This window comes from Salvia splendens, chromosome 11, assembly GCF_004379255.2.
Source record: "Salvia splendens isolate huo1 chromosome 11, SspV2, whole genome shotgun sequence".
Lineage (NCBI taxonomy): Eukaryota > Viridiplantae > Streptophyta > Magnoliopsida > Lamiales > Lamiaceae > Salvia > Salvia splendens.
The window spans coordinates 32,589,466-32,611,924 of NC_056042.1; the positions used below are offsets into that span (position 1 = coordinate 32,589,466).

General features: G+C 36.7%; 3 protein-coding genes and 1 long non-coding RNA gene across 4 annotated transcripts; 1 reads left to right on the top strand and 3 right to left on the bottom strand.

Moving 5' to 3' along the window:
• Positions 1-1,587: 1,587 nt before the first annotated feature.
• LOC121753648 lies at positions 1,588-3,513 on the bottom strand. The gene is made up of 2 exons (XM_042148879.1): positions 2,924-3,513; positions 1,588-2,492 (listed from the first exon to the last, which is right to left on the bottom strand). The coding sequence occupies exons 1-2, from the start codon at positions 3,145-3,147 to the stop codon at positions 1,787-1,789; spliced, it is 930 nt and encodes a 309-aa protein (XP_042004813.1). The 5' UTR covers positions 3,148-3,513; the 3' UTR covers positions 1,588-1,786.
• A 9,517-nt stretch (positions 3,514-13,030) lies between these two features.
• On the bottom strand, positions 13,031-14,234 carry LOC121755071. Its single transcript, XR_006040619.1, has 4 exons — positions 14,123-14,234; positions 13,619-13,686; positions 13,402-13,518; positions 13,031-13,062 (listed from the first exon to the last, which is right to left on the bottom strand). It is a non-coding gene; the product is annotated as an uncharacterized LOC121755071 (long non-coding RNA).
• Positions 14,235-18,179: 3,945 nt separating this feature from the next.
• On the top strand, positions 18,180-21,076 carry LOC121753982. Its single transcript, XM_042149297.1, has 4 exons — positions 18,180-18,308; positions 19,256-19,472; positions 20,203-20,470; positions 20,582-21,076. The coding sequence occupies exons 2-4, from the start codon at positions 19,304-19,306 to the stop codon at positions 20,889-20,891; spliced, it is 747 nt and encodes a 248-aa protein (XP_042005231.1). The 5' UTR covers positions 18,180-18,308; positions 19,256-19,303; the 3' UTR covers positions 20,892-21,076.
• Positions 21,077-21,356: 280 nt separating this feature from the next.
• Positions 21,357-21,981, bottom strand: LOC121756059 (histone H3.2). Its single transcript, XM_042151517.1, has one exon. The coding sequence runs from the start codon at positions 21,936-21,938 to the stop codon at positions 21,528-21,530; it is 411 nt and encodes a 136-aa protein (XP_042007451.1). The 5' UTR covers positions 21,939-21,981; the 3' UTR covers positions 21,357-21,527.
• Positions 21,982-22,459: the final 478 nt, after the last annotated feature.

A 22,459-nucleotide genomic window follows, 5' to 3' on the forward strand; every position in this document is an offset into this window, starting at 1 on the left:
AGGATGTGGAGTGGACATTTGGTGTGCTCCAAGCGCGGTGGGCAATAGTGAAAGGTCCGACGCGTTTCTGGTTCAAAGAAGTCATCGTCGATGCCATGTATGTGTGCATCATCTTGCATAACATGATAGTCGAACACGAAGGTGGAAGAGTCACCGATTGGGGCGATGATGAAGCAGCATCTAGCTCCAGCACGGCGACCCCGTCCCACGTTCGAGGATTACTGATGAGCTTCAATGAGGTTCTATCTAGACTGGCCTCAATGCGCAACCAACAAGACCATGCTCAGCTCATGAACGACATAATTGAAGAAGTTTGGAACCGTAACCGCCATTGAGAATTTGTAGTTTTTTTAATTTCGTACGGTAATGTTTGAACTTTCAATGAAATGAAGTTTTTTTTTCCAATTTTTGTAGTGTTTTAAATATTCAAATAAATAAAATGCTTAGGGCAGGCCTATAGGGCATCCCAGTGTAGGTGAATGGATGGGAGGATAAAATGCTGACGTGGCGAAGCATGAAACAACGTTAAAATGCAAACTCAGATGGTATTCTCCCGATCAATAAGTGGAAAGCGATTAAATTAACATATAAAGAAAAGGAAACTTCTAGACTTGGAATTCTCTGATATTCGACAATTTTTCATTATGTAGATAGTATAATTTATAATTAAATCCAACCTAACTTATAAGCTGTAATTTATTGGATGAGTGGAGATTATATTAAGCTTTGATGAAATAAAATAAAGAGTGGGTAGGTCAAATTACGTGGACAGGAAACAAGCCGTGCTATTTGAACTGTCAACCACTAATAAGGAAATTAAAATACATAATTGAGGTTATAGGCTTTTAGCTAAACAATATGATTAGAGTTATATGTATAGTCTCGAAATACTCCATGAAGGCAGAAACTTACCTAAAAGGAGACAAATTGTCGGAAAATTTATGAATTTTGATCAAGTTCTAGAGAGCTTTGGAATTAAAGGAAGGCATTGAAGTAGAAGATAATAGGATTTTGATTTGTTGATAAAGATAATTCGCATATCTTGCTCATTTAATTTTTCATTGATATTTCGTAGTCTTTGCAATTCTACTAGTAACTGTAATTTTGTACATTATGACATCTAAATTATTATACTGTAACTGGAATGATACTGACTCAGTAATGGTAATTTTGCACGTGGTAGCATCTAAATGTCTGACGAGAGGCAAATCATGATAGGGTTTAGACTTTAGAAGGATTATCAAATTTCAATAAGATTTCATTCTTGTCTAGTTTCAATAAGATTCCGTTCTTGTCTAGTTTCAATAAGATTTCATTCTTGAAAGAAAATACGAGAATCCATGATACTCCATTATTTGGACTTTAGAAGGATGATCAAGTTTCAATAAGATTTCTTCTCGAACATAAAAACAAGCTGGTCTTATTTATTATATAGTGGGATTTACTTATTTTTCGGCTCTTTTTCAACAAGATATAAATTACATTTATATATATAGTACAGATCTTTAGCATAAGCCAACCTGTCTCCAATACTTTTATTTCATTCTTAGCTAACCACACTTGCAATAAAAGACTACTTCTACCGGATAAATGATTAAAATTTGAATTGAAAACAATTGAAAACTCGCATTGTACAAATGAATTGACTCAATAAAATTGGAAAATGAGAATATGTTTAAAATGAAAAAAAAAATAGCTGTCAATGACTATACACTAGCAATGGAAAAATTGATGTAAAACTCTGGGTCTCGGATCAACCGATACCCGACCCGAATAGGGCATTACCCTATTCGAGATCCGGTTGTCGCAGCTCTTTGCGGAGCTTTTTCGAAAACGGCCTGCAAGCATCCATGCTGAGATCCACGGCGGCCGCCAACGCCACAAACGCCGCCGCATCCTCCGCGCAGCTCACATGCTGCACCCCGACCTCCACCTCCGGCTTCGAGCACCTGCCGTCGCCTTGCACCGTCGACGACATCACGAACCCTCGGTACAAAAGATGCGCCCATGACCCGGACCCAAAAGCCGACCCAAGGTCTGACCCGGACCCGGATCCGGAGCTGAGGTCGAAGCTGCTGTTGGGGCTGGTCATCGGGGTGGGGCCGGTGGTGATGTCGACGGTGAATTTCCCTCCCTTCTTGGTGGGAATGCTGGAGCTGGCGAGGGTGGTAGCGTCGATGCCGTTGTCGGGGACGAGGTCAAAGCGGTAGCCGAGGTGGTTGCCGTCGCACCACGCCTCCAGCCGCCCCCACGGCCTCCACGTGTTGTGCCCCGGAAGCAGGATCAGCCATGCCCCAGGGTTGGACCGGCTCACTCGGTCTGTGCCCGGCGACGGCACGAACGGCGTGACCATTGAGGCGGCCGCAACAGGGGATCCGGACAAGTCGTGGATGGTGATCGACCATCCCTTCCGCTCTTTCAAGGGATGCTCCTTGTTGCCGGCGCCGGAGCCGAAGCAGCTTGCCGATGTGCTTGGTTCTGATAGTGAAGATCTGTTCATCAACAAATTCAAAGATTAGATTATTTTGTATTACGAATAACATTTTGCTAATCAAACACTGCTAATTAAGTGTGGCCATTATTGAATCCTAACCATAGAAGATCTGTTTGAACATTTTAACAAACACATGGAAGAAGATGGATTGAATGAGTTCTACATCTGTTCATCATTTTTAATCGAATTAGGGCAAATCGAATCTGCAGAACTCTCATACAGTATTTCTCTTATTACTAATTACTAATTCAATCAACGCTATTATCAACATCCTACACAAGTAATCATCTGAATCTGATTTCATTCCTAAAATTATTTAATTCCTAATCAAAATCTAACTCAGAACTCAAAAGCAATTGCTAAAATTGAGGGGAAAACACTACAGCTCTAAATCTCTAATCAATTGAAGAAAGGAATTCAGATATTCACCTCGATCTCATGATCCTCTCATTAGAACTCCTCAAACCGAACTTGCAAGTGAAAACCGGCTGCTTAACATTCCCATTCACCTGAAAAACCTGCGGGCTGCACTCGGGCTCTCCGTCAAACAGAAACACAAATCTCGGGTCGGGCTCGGCCCGCACATTGAGATGCAGCTTGAAATCCGAGCCGCCGACCGCGACCCAGCCGTTATGAATCACGCACTTCCCCATCTTGTCGAGAATCTCCCTCAGGTCCAGCTGCACCACGACGCAGGCCGACCAGCTTCCGGCCGCTGCGGAGGCCGCATCCGGCGGCGCCGCGGCGGTGAATCTCGATCTTCAGGGAGGAGGATCCGCCGGTTTTGTCGGCCAATTTGTGGAGCTCAAGCTTGCTGAGGGAGAAGCAGGCGTTGATTTTGGTGTCGACGGCGTCGGAGTCGGAGTCGGAGGATTGGAGGGAGAGGTCGGCGAATTGGTTGGGGAAGGGTTTGAATTTGAGTTTGCAGTAGTAGGAGGAGGGGAGGAGGTGAGGGTTTAGGGGGAATCGAAGGGAGAGATTGGAGATGAGGATGCGGTGGAAGGGGCAGGGATCCATAGTGAGGAGGGGAATGAAGGATTGGAGGGGGAAAGGGGGGAAGGAGGGAGATGATAAAAGAAAATGAAGAAGGAGACAGGCTGGATGGGGGCGGGCGTGCACCTACACTGTGTGTGCCAGCTGAGGGAATCCCACACACATCTGTCAATCACTCTTCCTCCTTAATTTTTTTTTAACTAATACTCCCTCCGCGTTTCTTTTCGGCACGGAGTTTAAGAATAGTGTGTTAAGTGGTTGGTGAATAAAGTAAGAGAGAATAAAGTAAGAGAGAATAAAGTAAGAGAGGGGATTACTTTTTACCAAATATAGAAATGACTCAATTAACTTGGAACTTCCAAAAATGGTTAAAATGACTCTATTAACATGGAACGGAGGGAAGGTAGTATATTTTTTGCACCAATATCTGCCCTCCGTTGCCAATTGCGCTACGCCTCTTCGGGCAACTACGAGTATATTTTAATCCTACATTTAGACGGTTTTATCTTTTAGACGACTAAATTTTTTATTGTCTCCTAGTATTTCAAACAAATAACGGCTTTTGCGATTGACTTTTAGATTAAAGGGACAGATCAAAATTCGTGATTTTTGCCAGTTTCTCCCCCTGCGGTGGCGTATATTGTTGTATGGTTTAATGTATTTCATTCGTCGCACTCTATTTGAAGCATTTTTATTATAAAGATGTGGCATTCAGTGTGAGCTTTTTCTGGAAAGAAAACACTACCTTGTTTATTTTATTTTTTCTATTACTATGTCACTTTTACAAATTAACAGTACACAAATTTTTGTGTCAAACTGAAAACTTATTTAGTACTCCCCATTCCGCGAATAAGAGTCATATTTTTCCATTTTAGTCCGTCCACAAATATGAGTCCCGATTCACTTTTACCATAAATAGTAATAGGGTTTCACATTCCACAGTAACTCATTTCACTCATATTTCATTTAAAATTAATATATACAAGTAGACCCCTATTTCACTAACTCGTTTCCACTCATTTTTCTTACTATTTCTTAAAACTCGTGCCTCCAAGGAATGTGACTCCTAATAGCGGACGGAGGGAGTATAATGAAACAAAAGAGTACTAAACAAGATTTGATTGTTTCGGTTAGAGATATGATTCGATAAATTAAATTTAACGTATATTTTTTTTAATTAGAGATGTGATTCGATGGATTAGTTTGTAACGTATCTTGATATTTTACAATCATAAATTAATTTTGAATCAATTTAAGCTAAAATTATCTAAGAACCAATTTAATGTTAACCTATATTGTTCTCTAAGCTAAAATTATCTAAGAACCAATTTAATGTTAACCTATATTGTTCGATTAGAGATACGCTTTAGTGGATCAGTCTTATCGTATCTCGATATTTCCCTTTTATTACCCAGTTAACCTCCAACTAATTCATTGTCAGTTTAATCTTAGAACCATATGGTAATCTCAAGCATCCTATATTACATTTTGATGTTTTAGTTTCTGTGTTTTATGGAATGTTTTAACATTAGACAGCTGGTAATTGAATTAACGTCTATTCTCTCTCATCTTTCTCTCTCTATATTGCATACGTTTGAATTGGCAGACAGCTGTAAGAGAGGATTGTGTTTATAGATGACTAGGATTGGACGATAGTTTTCATCTCCGGCCCCACTCCCAGATATTTCTTTTTTAATCACAAACATGATTAGATTGATTTTGATTTTTAAGGAATTAAGCTGCTATTATCTTAAAAAACATCATCCATCAATTGTGTTGACAACTTTATAATCAATTTTCGTACAAAAATAATACTCCATCTGTTGCAGAGAAAATGACACACTTGGAAGATGTCACGAGATTTTAGGACTTATTGTTTTATGTGTTAAGTGGTGAGAGAAAATATAATTTTATAATTGATGTGAGGTGAAACTTTTTCAAAAAGAGGAAATGTGACATTTTTTGTGAGATAAACTAAAAAGAAAAATGTGACATTGGATGGGACAGAGGGGGAGTACAATTATATGTGCGAGAAATAGGAGAAACAAACTAAAGGAAATTGACTTAATATTTTTCATAGTCAAAATGGTTTAAAAGGTTGAATAATCTAGTTAAGGAAAATGAATTAGGAGGAAATCTTTTCCCTAAATGCTACAAGGAAAAGAGCACTTGGAAATATGATTACATGAGTTGGTAAGGCCATCCACATCCACAGCGGGGCGGACGATAGCGCACCCGATCTGTCACTGTGGCTCCGTGGACGACGGACGATATGTCGTCCGCGCCCGACGCTTAGTCCGCGGATGAAGCGCGGACGATAGGACATCGTCCGCCCTATCGTCCTCCCACTGTGGGCGATGCGGACGATTGCAAAGCGTTTTTTTAAAAAAAAAATCGAAAATTTTGTTATATATATACCCCAGCTTCACTTTTCATTTATAACTTTTCGATTAACTTTTAAACTCTTAAATTACGCTATAAAATGGATTCTGGTGGATACTCAAGTCCTAGTAGCCCGATGTTTGGAGATGGCGCACGGTGGCCGGGTACACAACATGTCGAACGATGAGTTGAGCCGGAAGTTAGGGCTTTTGTAGGATAGTCAATTTTTTTTTTATTTCTAACCCGTGTAACTTTTTTTTATAATCAATGAATTTTTTGCCGTTCTTAGTTAATCGTTGTGTTTTTTCTAAGTTTGCATTTATATATTTGAAAACATTTAAATTAATTAACAAAATAATAGTAAAATGATTAGGGCGCCCCACTGCAGGTGGAATGTGAGGAGGATAAAAATGCTGACGTGGCGGTGCATAGGGTGGGTTTTAAGGTGCCCCACTGTGGATGCTCTAAGGGTGTCCACAATGGTGGCCCTTGAAGGCCCAAGGCCACCAAATGTGGCTCGGCCACCATTCGTAGCTCTTATGTGGCCCTCCGCAATGGTAAAAGTAACAAAATTAACAAAAATAACAAGGGCCACCAAATGTGGCCCTCTAAAAAAATTTAATTTATTTGCTTTTTTTAATGTTATTTTTTAATTTAACTATATTAAATGCTGGGATGACTGGACCCGGAATTGGGGCGATTGCGGACTCCACATCTGATTGGGGAAGTTGCCGTATCCCGAGTCTCCATACCCCGGGGAATTACCATCTCCACCTTGCATTTTTGTAGGGTTTGGAAGTGTAAAATGAAGGGATTGGAAGTGTAGAAAGAAGTGAAAAAAATGGAAATAGAAGTGCATATTTATAAAAAAATTTCAAAATTAAAAAAAAAAAAAAATTTACGCAGCCCGCTGCAATGGAGGGCCGCGGCTCACACGGCTCAGCCGCGTGAAGGTCGCGGCCGCGGCTCGCCCTCGGCTCTCGGCTCTCTGCAATGGGGGGCCACGCATCGAGCCGCGGGCCGCGGCTCCCCCATTGTGGACACTCTAATAATACCCATATTTGCATAATAAACTTAATCAATCTTTCATTTAAAAGGAAGAAATGTTCAAACCTGCAATATTTCTAATATATTTAATGGCAGAATTGGCTACATTTTCCTTACAATCGTAAAAAATAGAAAGTGTAATTATAGTATATGACTAGGAAATTTTATGGGCTGTTATTTTGTTTACCATTTCAAAATTATCAATATATTTCATTGATAAAAAAAATCCAATTATAGCTACGAATCTAGAATTTGAAAGATCAGATCAATTAATATAGGACTACAAGTGATATAGTATCGGACCAATACTAAAATTTGTGTATTAATGTAGTATCAAACATATATATATGCAGATTTTTGTTTTGGTATATACTTGGCCACGACAGAATTAGAGGGGGCGATCGCCCTAGACTACCCTATAAACTCATTTTTAGGGTTAATTGGAAATGCCATAGCTACATCTAAAAGATAATTGCTCTGCCACGAGCTCAATCACATCTTGAGGATGATCGATGTGTTCTATATGTAGTATGATAGCTCAGTTGTGAACCAGAAAATGAAGGAAGAAGCTCACTTGAGCTTCGGAGTTTCAGTAGCCGTTAGATCAAGTTTTATTTTGGCGATTTAATCTGAGTCGTTGGGATCAAGATAGCCGTTGATCACCTTTAGGTTTAAATAGAGTTTGTTTAGTTTGTTTTTCCCCAATCAAATTTTAAGGTTGCACAACAGTGGACTCGAACCTGAAACTTTTGGCGTCATACATTACTACTTCAACCCGAGATCTTTTGTCTTTTCATATCATTTGCTTTTAACTCTATCTTTAGGTTGTGTTATTTATTTGTTGGTTCTCATTTTTGGTTGTGTGCTTTTTTTTTTCTTTTTTTTGGGCTCTATCTTCAAACCGTGTGCTTCTTTCTGTGTTCCTGTATTAGACTCACTATGTTGGTGGTTTTGGCATTTTGCCTTCATTAAAAATGAGTATGAAAAAATAAATGAAAATTTCCAAAATAAGTTCGAGGCAAGGTGGGAAATAGAAAAATGGAGGAACTGGAATTGCGGCTGTGAGATGAGATTGACAACACATACCTACAGTTGTTGCTTTCAAATAATAGTAGTAACAAATAATTAAGACAGCACTCCCATTGGAATTGGATGGATTGAGTTGGGCATATCCTACCCACAGATTTCTAATCCACATATTTCAATTATTATCATTACTATCTGTTAATTACTTTTATTTAAACTATGCGAGTATCGGAGTATGTGTATCTACTAAGAGGATCTCCATCCGTGCTCTTGTCAATGAACATGGATGTGGGCCCGGACCCACTTTTACTTTCTGCTCTTAGGCAAGAGCACAATACCCAGATTCGTGCTCTTCCGCAAGAACAAGCTCAAGGGCACACCATTCTATTATTCAATTTAAATAAAAACATTTCCACAAAATTAAAATGCATTAAAAATATCCGGAATACTATTACAAATTACAAAAAATTTAAAAATTACATAATTAAAATCCTAAAAATTTAAAAGTATATAATTAAAATCCTAAAAATTAAAAATTACATAATTAAATTCATAAAATTAAAATCCATTTGAGAAGGTTTGAGTGAGAGAGGAAGATGTAGATAAGTTGTATGAAAAAATATGAATGAGAGATGATTTGATGTGAAAATGGATGATAAATGTGTGTATTTATAGATGATTTTGAGAATAAAAATTTTAAAAAAATTAAAAATTTCCAGAAAAACGGTAAAAAAAAACGGCCATATTTTTTGGAATCTGAATTTTTTTTTTATTTTTGATATTATTTTAGATTTAAAAAAAATGAATTTTCAACGGAAATGCCGTTGGTCAATCAGAACGCGCCACGTCAGCTGCTCGCTGGCACGGACGTGCTCGATGCATCGAGCAGCGCCGCCAGCGGCAAGAGCGCAGCGGCGAGCGGGCGGTGCCGCGCCGCTGGCACGAACGGACGGACGGGTGCCCACTCACCGCTGCGGATGCTCTAATTATTGATATATTTATAATTACGTACTTGATTAAGACAATTACTTATTTAAACTAACAAAATTCCTAAAAATTGAGAGGTTCAATCCTCGTGGAAATTGAACTGGATTTTAAAAAGCAAATTAAAAATAAGTTGATATGGGAACAATGTGGTATTGAATATTGATGTCATTTCAAATTTATGAATTGGCCAAGATCAAACTATAGATCAAGGTTAAATATAATCGAATATATCTTGACATATAACGATTTTTCAAATTTATCGATTATATCACAATCTTGTTTCAACATTTTTATTTTGTTGATTTTATCTATCTTTTGACCTTGTATTAATTTCATCAATTACTTTTTGAGAAAATCATTTCTCAAAAATAAAAATTTAAGTTAAATATCAATATCTTACATAACTTATTTTTAGAAATAAAATACTCCATAGTTTATCGTATGACAGGTCGTGTTACAACTTAACGACCAGAATGAAATTCAACTGATAAAATTGATACTCCCTCCGTCCCTGAAATTTTGTTACATTTCATTTTCTGCACTCATTTTTAAAAAATGATAATAAATAGTTAAAGCGGAGAGGGGTAAAATAAAATAGAGAATAATGTAGATAAGAGTTTTCTCTATATTATTCCATCTCTTAACATACTCTTTCTCCACTTTAACTATTTATTATCATTTGTATAAAATGAGGGCAGAAAATGAAATGTAATGAATTTTTAGGGACGGTAGGAGTATTATTATAAGTGGAGAAGAATTAGATAAAAATTAGTAAGTTGAAAATATTATGATAAAACTATAATATTATGAAATTGAACCGTTTGTAGGTCACATAATTGTATTGTTATGTGTGTTGCCTATTTATTTTTCTTTTTGTTCAGATGAGCAAAATCAGGAATGGTGTCTCAAATCACACACGCTTCTTATGATTGGCTTTGCTGGCAAACATTCAACTCGTTACATCCATCACTTTCATGCAGGCATGCACACGGTTCAAAAACCGCCGATTTTGGTTCAAAACCGGCGGTTCACGGTTCAAAATTTCATTGAACCTGAACAGGCCTGCCAAGGTTCTAGGCGATTCTGGTTCCGATTAAAAAACCGGCGGTTCATGGGGTGGTTCAAAACCGTCAGTTTTCTGCCAAAACCGCCGGTTCCAGACCGGTTCTGCGGTTCAAATTTTTTTTTTCCCGTTTTAGTCTTTGTTTCAACAAGACTACAATTCACAACTTATAAGTCACTTAATGTTGGACTTGCACCTTTGAGTTGAAAGAGAGTATATTGGATGATTCTCTTTTATAACTACACGTTCTTAAATGTGTTGCTCTTTCTTTCAATGTGGGATAAAAGTCATTATTTGTAACTACATGATAGATTTTCCATCATCCTTGTTTATATCTTTACTATCTTCTATTATTATAATTTAACAACAAATATTATTATATAAAGTATTATTTTTTAATTCTTTACATTATTGATTTGTTTGTGTATAAGTTTATGTATATGTTAACTAATAAATACCATTATACACAACACCCACATTCGTGCTCTTCCGCAAGGACAAGCTCAAGGGCACACCATTCTATTATTCAATTTAAATAAAAACATTTCCACAAAATTAAAATGCATTAAAAATATCCGGAATACTATTACAAATTACAAAAAAATTAAAAATTACATAATTAAAATCCTAAAAATTTAAAAGTATATAATTAAAATCCTAAAAATTAAAAATTACATAATTAAATTCATAAAATTAAAATCCATTTGAGAAGGTTTGAGTGAGAGAGGAAGATGTAGATAAGTTGTATGAAAAAATATGAATGAGAGATGATTTGATGTGAAAATGGATGATAAATGTGTGTATTTATAGATGATTTTGAGAATAAAAAATTTTTAAAAAATTAAAAAATTTCCAGAAAAACGGTAAAAAACGGCCATATTTTTTGGAATCTGAATTTTTTTTTTATTTTTGATATTATTTTAGATTAAAAAAAATGAATTTCCAACGGAAATGCCGTTGGTCAATCAGAACGCGCCACGTCAGCTGCTCGCTGGGCTCGATGCATCGAGCAGCGCCGCCAGCGGCAAGAGCGCAGCGGCGAGCGGGCGGTGCCGCGCCGCTGGCACGAACGGACGGACGGGTGCCCACTCACCGCTGCGGATGCTCTAATTATTGATATATTTATAATTACGTACTTGATTAAGACAATTACTTATATAAACTAACAAAATTCCTAAAAATTGAGAGGTTCAATTCCTAAACTATTCTTGATACTATTATTATCTATAAATTTGTCTTAGAAAAAGAATCATAACAAAATAAAGATAAAGTTAGTGAATAATAAAATGTAGTAGTTAAAAATAAAGAAAAGTAGAAACCAAAAGAAAGTTTTGTATCCCACATTGGAAAAAGATGAATGAATAATCTAAACATATAGTTATAAAAGAAAATACTTCAACATATTTTATCCCACATTAAAAGTGAAACACAAAATATTCAAGGATGTCTCTATAAAAGTGAAACAACCAAAATTGGTTTCTTATAATTATTAAAAGTGAACACATTTAAATCCAATTATTATTTGAACTCATCCTCATTCTTTAAATATACAATATACAAATTATGAGCAACATGTAACATTCAAATTTAATTAAACTATTCTATTTGATGCTATTATTATCTATAAATTTGTCTTAGAAAAAGAATCATGACAAAAATAAAGATAAAATTAGTGAATGATAAATATAGTAAAAAAATAAAGAAAAGTAGAAGACAAAAAAAGTTTTGTATCCCACATTGGAAAAAGATGAATCAATGATCTAAACATGTAGTTATAAGAGAAAATACTTCAACATGTTTGTCCCACATTGAAAGTGAAACACAAAATATTCAAGGATGTGTCTATAAAATAGAAACAACCAAAAATGGTTCTTAGAATTCATAGGCCTAACAAATAAATATGGGCTATTATTTATTCTTGTATTTATTTATTTGTGAAAATTGATTTTTATAAATAATAAATATATATTTTTTAAATATTATTTGAACTGTCAGTTTGAATCGGCGAATCGACGGTTTTGAACCGCCGGTTCCGGTTCCTGAAATTCTTGAACCTGAACCAGCCCGCATGAACCGCCGAACCGTCTGTCGGTTCAAAATCGCCGCACTGGTTCCGGTTCCGGTTTGTGAACCGGCGGTTCGATTCGGTTTGTGCATGCCTACTTTCATTCTTTAGAGCAAAAAAAAACAATATTTCGTTTGGTAGCCGTGGAAGTGATTTTCATAGTTCCTAGATAGTGGGCTTCCGGCTTTTCACATACATATAGACAGTTTTTTTGTGTGACTATATTGTGTTTTGTTCAAAATCGTACATCTCTCCCACGGCTCGTTGATTGGTTGAAAGCCCAAGTTTATGAAATAATTACGAACTGACTAAACTGCCCCTCACTTGAGTTAGGAATGACGTAAAAGTCATTAGGTCGAATGACTTAATTCGGCGAAGATAAGTCCTAATTCGGCGAAGAGGAATGCAGTGGTGGAGAGGGTTTCCGCTACGGAAATCGATGAGGAATTCATACCATGATTATGTTTTCTTCAAAACAATGGGCGTAAGACTCAAAAAGAGTGCATGTGACCAGTGGGTGGCAGACGCAGGATTTTGAAGTTGGGGAATTCGATTATCTGGTAACAATTGTAAGGTATTATTTGATGCTAGGCAAGAAAACTTACCACCCGTGCTAAGTCACCCTATAGTACTTATGAATATAACATATATAGTAATATTTTAAATTATTGGGTGTTCCATGAGACCCCCAATCCCCAACTAGGTCCGCCATTGCATGTGACTAAATTTATTGTGTAATAAATACTACTATTAGCTTTTGTGGTATCATTATTCACAAATGCACTACCTTATGATCTTCAATGTGCCAAAAATCGAAAATAATTAGACGCTACAGAGAACACTAACTGAATGTGTTAGAAAGGAAGATATTGTGATTGAAATGGGGCAAAAGGAAACACAGAGGCAACATAACAGAAGAGACCAAGGGAAAGATTACTACGCTGTTCCACCTTGTCGGCACCATACCGCTTGTAAACCAGAGACTGTCGACAGCACTTCTGATCTCTGATAATAAGAACAATTGTCATCATAATATGTGGAAGAGCATCAACATTGAATAAGAAATAAGAGCACCAAAACATTGTTACATACAGCATATGCTAAACATGGAAACAATAGTGTCCCAATCTACCAAACCCAGTTGTTTTCTGACAATTTATGAATAAACTATTACTAAGTACAGCCTGTGGGATCAGGACTATAATTTCCACTGATGCAAACACACACAAGGGGAAGATACAAGAAGAGTGGGTCCACATGCACACCCATATAAGAGTAAGCTTCACGTTTACCCTCGTAAAAAAAATCTAGAAAGAATTGTTGATGAGGCTCAGAAAACAATACCTTTGACATGGCAGAAGTAATGACTTCTGGAATTGGCTCAGTTGTGTCACCAATTCCAAGGCTGATAACTTTAGCGTCTGGATTTTTAGCGATGTGTGCATTTCTCCGTCTTGCTATCTAATAAAGCACAGGCATAATGAAATTCTAATCAACTACACTTGCATCGATAAAACAAGAATCATCAAACACAATTAGAAACAACAGTCCTGAAACAGACCTCGGGAAAGAGATAGCCAGCTTGAAGCTTGGCTAGGTTTCTGTTGCGCGCCACATTCGTCTTGTAAGCTTCATCAAAAGTAGCACCAACAGTCAGAATACTGAACTAAAATTAATGTCTTGAGCAATCTCAATATAATGGAAGAAACCAATCAGGGCACATTCAAGAATAACATTCTCATCCTCATGAGCAAAACTCTCTCTTTAACGTCAACTGCAATATTCATCTTATCAATCCGTAGCATTCGTCACTACACATCCATAGCTCCACATCTCCTTATTGTTTTTGCTAATTCAAGCAGAAGTTCCAAATTGTTCTTAAAATTTAGCTCTCTCGTCTTTCCAACCATCCTTACTCAGATATAACACAAAGACCGAGTTTTTAAAGGGGAAACAAACAGAATTCGTAAATTCAGATAAAAGTAAAAAAAAAATTGACACTTGATTGATAACAGAAGGATTGAAAAAAGAGAGCACGTGATTGGATAACGAGAGAATGAGGCACCAGTTTCTCAGCTGACGGCGTCGCAACACATATGACAACCGCACTCATTCTCCCGCCACAGAAACATGAGAAGGCCGGAGGGAGTTGAGATTGTTGTGAGAGAGAAAGTAGAGGTGGATGCGGAGAGAGAAGTGGAAACATTTTGATGAATCGCCGACATTTTAAGCTCAGAGTGTGTAGTGATGAGGTTTGAGGCTGCTGTGTGTTGCAGAGTTGTACAGAGTTCAAAGCCGCCAAATGTGATGATTTGCAATTTTTTAAGGTAATAGAAACCCAGACTAGGGATGTCAATGCAGCCCGCAACCCGTGGCTGACCCGAATACCCGCCAAATTATAGGGTTAGGGTTGAAATTTTCTAGCCCGATTAAATTACAACCCGATTAGCCCGCACCCGATTAACCCGCAACCCGTTAGGGTCAGACCCGAAACCGGATGGGCTGGCCCGAAAACCCGATAAAATTTCTATTGTTCTATTTGTTTGACTCCGAATTGGACAATTTCATTGATTATTTTTATAATATAGATAACTAAAAAAATAACATTCAATTTTATATTAAACATATAAATTATATATTAAATTTTTATTAATATAATATAAATAAATAAATTAGAAACTTCTAATTCATTAATAAATATTTAAATTTATAAACATTTTTAAAACATGCTTTAAAATATTTAATTTTGTTTTATTTTACACAAATCTCAAATATTAGTATTTGATCATGTTTGTGTTTGAGTTTAAGTATAAATCTCAAATTTATCATAACTAAATATTTATATTTTATAAATATAACTATTTTTCGTCATTATTTATTGGATTAATCGTATGTTAATTTTATCGGTAGCAACCCGATTAACCCGCTGGGCCAGCCCGAAACCCGAGCGTTTAGGGTTAGGGTTGAACTTTTATAACCGAAAAATCTCAACCGATTAGCCCGGCCCGATTGACCCGCAACCCGAGTAGGGTTGGCCGAAACCCGGTGGGCGCGGCCCGATTGACATCCCTACCCTAGACTATACTCCATGTCATCTGTGGTTTTAGAATTTCATTTTCAGATACTTAAATCGCTACGTCGATTTTTCGCCGACGCCGGTTCTGACGCCGAACTATTGGAACCGGCGTCGGTGAAATCGGCGTGGCCATGCCGATTCGTACGATGACGCCGGTTCCGACGCCGATCCTCACGGCACCATTGTGGGTCCCGGATCGGCGTCAAACCGGCGTCAGATTTTATTTTTTATTTTATTTTCTTTTGAAAACACTATATATATTCGCGCTTTGAACGTCATTTTCATTCGCACCACTTGTTTTAACGAGTACTGTCGAAGATGAAGGTGTACAACTGACTGATTGGGCCAACGACGATAATAGGCCGGTCCAAGCCACGGCGTCGCCACCGCCAACGTACGAGGTGGGGTACCTCACGATGAGAAGCCTCCTCCAAGCACATGCCGACATGCGTCAGACGGAGCTCATATTCGACTCCAAAAGGATTTAGTTGAAGAGTTGTGGGCGCGGGAGGATTGCAAGACGTTAGTTTTTTTGTAAATTTATGTAATTTTTTTAAATGTAATTTTTTAAATTATTGTACTTTTGAAATTTTTAATATTATTCGAATTTTCCGTATTTGTCTCGTAAATTAAATTTCGTATGTTGATACGAGTGTAAATTAAATTATTAATTGTTATTAGTGATGTGGATAGGTAGTGTGAAGGCTATGTGAGGACTATTTGATGTCCAGTTGATGTGGCAAGCTGATGTGGCAGGAGAATTGTAGTGCTGATGATGGGGCAGTGTGAGGCTATGTGAGGGCTATTTGACGTCCAGTCTTACTGGAGATGCTCTTATGCTTCTTTAATAAATTTGTTTGATCGGGATTAAAGTTTGTTTAAAATTTAGAGGCTATTTTGGTAATAAAATTGCAGCTTAATTCATAAAAATTTCTTTTCTCTTTTATTTAATACTCCTACTAAAATACGTTTCTACTATGTAAAAGTTGAGAGTTTAAATTAAGAAAGACTACGATAATTGATTGCTTAGTACAATAAGTTAGGTATTTCGAAATGTGAAATAGGGGTATCCATTTTGAAATTTCGGTTAGTGTAGCTAATTTGATATACTATTAAAATTTCATGTATTTGGGAATTTATTTATTTATTTACGATGTTTTGAAGGAAAGTATCAAACCTATCTAGGGGTGAGCATTCGGGTTTCGATTCGGTTTTTTTTTGCCCAGCCGAACCAAAATTGAAAAACCGAACAAAACCAAAAAACCAAAAAAATTATGGAGTATAAGCTAACAATGACCTAAAAATGTCCTGCGTATGATTTTTGTTCTGCATTTATGTATTTAAATTTAGTTTTGAATAGATCAAAACCCTTATTTATACTCCCTCCGTTCCCAAAAAATATGCACTCTGGGTTTGACACGGATTTTAATACAAAATTGAGAAAGTAAGAGAGAGGTAGAAAGAAAAAGTAATTAAAGTGTTGTTAGTGGAGAATGAGTCTCGTCTTATTAGACTAAAAAGAATGTCCAAAATTGGAAAGTGCATATTCTTGTGGGACGGATGGAGTATGTACTAATAGAATATAAATAAATATATACTCCATATTTTATAAATAACATAAAATTAATAGAATTATAGGGGACTACTAGTGTCCTTTGACCCTTAAAGTCACAACATCCTTCCAACCACATGCTGCCACGTGGCAGGTATAAGTATGGATGTCAATCGGGCCGACCCTACTCGGGTTGCGGGTCAATCGGGTGTGGATTAATTGGGTTGTGAATTCTTTCGGGTTGTAAAAGTTCAACCATAACCCTAAAAGCTCGAGTTTCGGGCTAGCCCAGCGGGTTAATCGGGTTGCTACCGATAAGATTAACATGCTATCAATCCAATAAATAATGATGAAAATTAGTTATATTCATAAAATGTAAAATATTTAATTATGATAAATTTGAGATATATGATCAAACTCAATCATAAACATGATCAAATACTAATATTTGAGATATTTCGTGAAATTTTAATGCATGTTTTAGAAATTTAAATATTTTTTTAAAAGTGAATTTGAAGTTTTTAATTTATTTATTAATTATTATATTAAAAAATTTATATATAATTTGTATATTTAATATAAAATTGAAAGTTATTTTTGTAGTTATCTATATTATAAATTAATCAATGAAATGTCGAATTAGGAGTAAAATAGAATAATAGAAAATTTATTGGATTTTCAGAACAGCCCATCGGGTTTTCGGGTCTAGCCCTAACGGGTCGTGGGTTAATCGGGTGCGGGCTAATTGGGTTTTAATTTTATCGAGCTAGAAATTTCCAGCCCTAACCCTATAAATTTGGCGGGCTATTCGGGTCAGCCCACGGGTTGCGTGCTACATTGACATCCCTAGGCATAAGCAACATAGTAACGATATTAAGCAATAAAGGATGACACATAAGAATTACCTCGGATTGCATAAAAGATAGTTTATGTTCCATTAAATGTAATTTATTTTGCATTTTAGTCTATAATGCAAAATAAATTGCATTTAATGCAACATAAACAGTCTTTTATGCAATCCGCTCATCTAAGTCATCGACTAAGTTTGTTGCTTAATAACATTGTTTTGCTGCTTATATATGTCACGTTCACGTGGCAACATATGGTTGAAAGGATGTTGTGATTCTAATTTGAGTTATTTTTTAAGTACACCCCTATATATAATACTACATATTATATAAATATATTAAATGAATATATATTATATTAAATTAACAGAATAAATATATATAATACTATATTTAAAATATTTCGTTTTTTCGATTTTTTTTTTCGCATGAACCGAACCGAACCGAAAAATTGTAAAACCGAACTGAAATTCAAAATTTTAATTTGATTCAATTTGGATATTCAATTTTCAATTTTTTTTGTCACCCCTAGACCTACCAAACCTTTTAACTATGGATAAAAATAAAACGGAAGGAAATAATTTCAAAATTAACTTTCTATGTTAAATCAAGTTAATCAAATTCAACTAATAAAAATAAAATTATACGAACACTAATAACCAAAGAGAGAAGAACCCTAGAATCGTACCAGTACTCTTTCCTCTCTTGATTTCTCGAAGCTCAGCCCTTTTCTTCGTCGCGAGGTTTTTCGTCCTGCTTCTTCTTCTCCATCAAGGTTATTCTCCTCCACTCTCTGTTATTTTGATTTATAAAGATGCCGGTGTTTCTCTTCTTTTTCTCATCTGCAAAATTTGGGACATGAATGAATGATGGCACCCGTACTACAGAGATTTGTAATTGGGTCCAAATCTCGCGATCGATATTTGTACTTGGATAGAGAGGGAGTAAGAGGATTTACAGAACTCAAATTGTTTCAAATTTTGCTTGTAAAAATTGAAAACGACATCTATTTAAAATTGTTGAATTCGTTTCTGGGGCAGAGGAAATTCTGGGTTTAATGAAAATTTAAGCTATTTGGGTAGATGAAAAGTTACTTATTTTAGGATGAAATTTTGAAATTCATTGAGAGTGGGTTTTGCAGAAGTTAGAATAAGGGAGAATTGTGGATTAGATTTTTTGGGCAGACAAATTGGGGGAAAATACTTTGTTTTAACATACTCTATTAAATATATATTTGTATTTTTCTGGATTGTGCATTATCACCACAGATTTTAGTTTGCAGCTTCTGAGTTACGGGATGAATTGTCTATTGAGAGGGAGAGATATATGTATTTCTCAATCTCTGATATGAATTAGACTTAAAAATCTGGTCTTTCAGCTGAAAATGGTTGGCATATATTGCGAATACCGTTTTTATACCTTACACCATCAAATCTCCTTTGAACTGTAAAAAAGTTTTTTTAAGTCATTTTCTTGATTATGCCTGCTGCCTGGTCATGGTTGATTTGTAGTTGCAACATCTAAGTTTTGCAAGATTGTCTCCAGATATGGAGAGGAATTTTTGTAGATGCATCAGTTTGAATTATGGGCTTCTCTTTATTTTCTTTTACCTAGTCAAAGTACACCCAATTGTGAAGTGCACGTCGTGGGCATGTTGATTTTGTATTCACCTGCCATCTTTGATACGTGAGAGTGCTGAAAATCTGCTTGTGCTATATGCAGGAATATCCTCTTTAGCTGCCTTAGTGAACATCCTTGTTGAGGTTCAATATGGATTTGGAGACGGAAAACAGAATAGCTGCCATTCTCTTAAAGCAAGCTGCAGAATTGCGCCGTGAGGCTCAGAAAGAAGGTGCACTTGCTTATCTTCGTGAGCCCACAGTTAGGTGCAGGCCAAATTCTCGGTTCTTGACTGCAACTGTTCGTGGAGTACAACAAGGTGAATTTTTATGCCTATTTTCTTGTTTGGTGTTGGAATGGGCTTTCAAATATATGTGTGGGGCCTTCTCTTACTTACTGGCTATAGTGGTTGTTGTTCTTTAGGTTTGTGCTTATATAGGTACTAAACCTTAGAATATGGTGATAGCCACAATTCACGAAACGACTGAACAATAGCATTTTCTTTAGCTAGGCTGGAAAGTTGGGGATTTCTGTTGTCTTTTAAACATAAATCTTTTTCTTGTTTTGTGTGACATGACTATGAAGCACAAGTCATAAATCTTTTTTAAGATTATTTACTGAATTGAAGCTACACAGGCAATATTTATTTAAATGCATTCAGAATTTATTTTCTGCTTTATATTTTACTCTGAATCAAGATCTGAGTACTGATTCAGCAAATATCACATACTAATGGAGATGAGAAATCCTGTTCATTGGCCATCAACTAAAGAATTCAAAATCACTTTTTCATGCCTAAGAAGTTTGTTTCATCTCCGGATGTTAGTTGCAGGACAGTAAATTGGACTTTCTCCTTTTTTCTTTCTTCTTTTTCTGGTTGTTGTGGGGAAAAAGCTGAGCTGTGCTACTGTTGATGTATTGAGACTGCATGTAGTTTTTTCTGAAAGTATGGGAATTTTCACAGAAACATAGTTATCTTTTTTAGCCAGTTCTTTTATCTCATGTATCTCAATAATATCCTAACTCCCGTTTGATATTTGGTGCTGCAGCTAATCGTGTAGTTGAAGTTAATGAGATGTGGCGACTAAGAGATAAGCAGCTCGAACTGGACAATAAGCTTAGAGGAATCAGAAGGGAGAGCAATAGTGGAAGGAGTCACAAGGACATCCGTGAGTCTCGCACTAGTACAAGTAGAGCCAGCGATGAAGTGGATAACAGTGTAAATTCTTCTCGCTCTTCAAAGAAAAGAGACCGTTTGGATCCATTGGAGGATGAAGGTCTAAAGGATGCTGAAATTGACCAATTTTTACACTCCAGGTTTGTTTGCTCATTCATGTTATATTCTGAATACAATTTGGTCGTTTTAGCAGCTTTCATTGTAGATGGTAATTATTATCCGTACTAATTGCATCATGTTTCCACCTATAGAATCAAGCGAGGCAGGGGTTCTGTTGGATCGAGGATGGATGAAACCGGACCTTACCTCCCCCTTAGCCCAGATTCCAAAAACAAGTTCGACAGCGATAATGAGACGATTCCATATAAAGCAAGAGTTGTGCTTGGCCCAGAGAAGCCTTATTCCCTGAAATCCAGTGAATTGTCTTCGGATGATGAGCCACGTCCACACAAGAACAAGAAAGCCTCGAGCAAGCGCCATTCGAGGAAACACAAATCAAAGGAGCCGTCGAAAGACAAGAAGAAAAAGAAGAAGGAAAAGAGAAGTAAACATCGTAAGTGATCATGTACAGTTTAAAAATGGAAATCAGATTCTCTATTCATCTATCTTTATATGGTTGCCATTTGTTGTATGTACATTAATTTTAATCTTTGATCATCTGTCTACTGTCATTTGATGAAATCTCTTGACATTGTTGTATTGTGAATGGATTGAATTTGTAAAATATGAATGGACTTTTGTATCCATATCACCAAATATAATAGATTAAGTTAAAACAAACTAATCAAACAAGGAAAAAAATCAATGGAGTTTTAAAGAATGAATTGCCTGCCTGCTATAGCTCAGAAGAACATAAATCCATCATTTAGCAATTTATTTGGAATATGAAGCTGAGTTCATATCCATCTTCATTCATTCATACTTTTTGTTTAGATTGAAATCTGCACTGCATTATACCTAAAAAGACTGTTGAATTTTGATTTAAATACAAGGACAGCTTATACAACAATTGAAGGACAAATAGAATTGATTTCAAATAACATTGATATATATTCATAAGAGATCAAACGACATCACAAAGATGAAATCAACCTCTTCTTGACATACATTCAACCATAGATTCAACAACACCACCATCAAACCAAACTAACTAAGCCTAATGATCGATTTAGCACCGCCACAGCAAGATTAGAATGACTACGCCCTCTCACCCCTAATCCTCCTAGCTAACTGGATATCCTTGGGCATAATCGTCACCCTCTTAGCGTGAATAGCGCACAGATTCGTGTCCTCAAAGAGTCCAACAAGGTACGCCTCGGCGGCCTCCTGCAGCGCCGCGACGGCGGAGCTCTGGAACCTCAGATCCGTCTTGAAATCCTGCGCGATCTCACGCACGAGCCTCTGGAACGGGAGCTTGCGGATGAGCAGCTCCGTGGACTTCTGGTACTTGCGGATCTCACGGAGAGCGACGGTGCCGGGGCGGAAACGGTGGGGCTTCTTCACTCCGCCGGTGGCCGGAGCGGATTTCCTGGCGGCTTTGGTGGCCAGCTGCTTGCGCGGCGCCTTGCCGCCGGTGGATTTGCGGGCGGTCTGCTTGGTGCGAGCCATTTCTAGGGCTTGTGAGAGGGGGAAATGGGGAGGATTTGGGGATGAAGACGGAATGGATTTTCAGTGGTGATTTATAGTGAAGTTTGTGTGAAATTTGAAGTGGCGGGATGGAGGGAGAATTGGAGCGGTTGGATTTTGAAATTTTGGGGGACGGCTGAGATTGTTTATTGATATGGGAGAATGAGAAATGTGGGTTGTCGGATGGGAGTTTATCAACGGTTGATATTTTGAGATTGAGAGTGGGGCGGATCGCAGATTGATGATGTGGACAACCTGGATGTATTTGTAGGAGTAATAAATATAATTTCACTTTATTTATTTTATCTTAATATGTGAAAGTTATCACTATTTAATAATTATATCAGTCACTTTCTAATTTTTAACTTATCAATTTTGTGAACTCCTATAAATTTATATTATTGAAACTTTCCAAAAATAAAATGTATACACAGATTAATGTTTTGTTTTTAATTATTTTTAATAATTCGCTAAAAAAAGATTGCTTGGAGTGATACAAATTG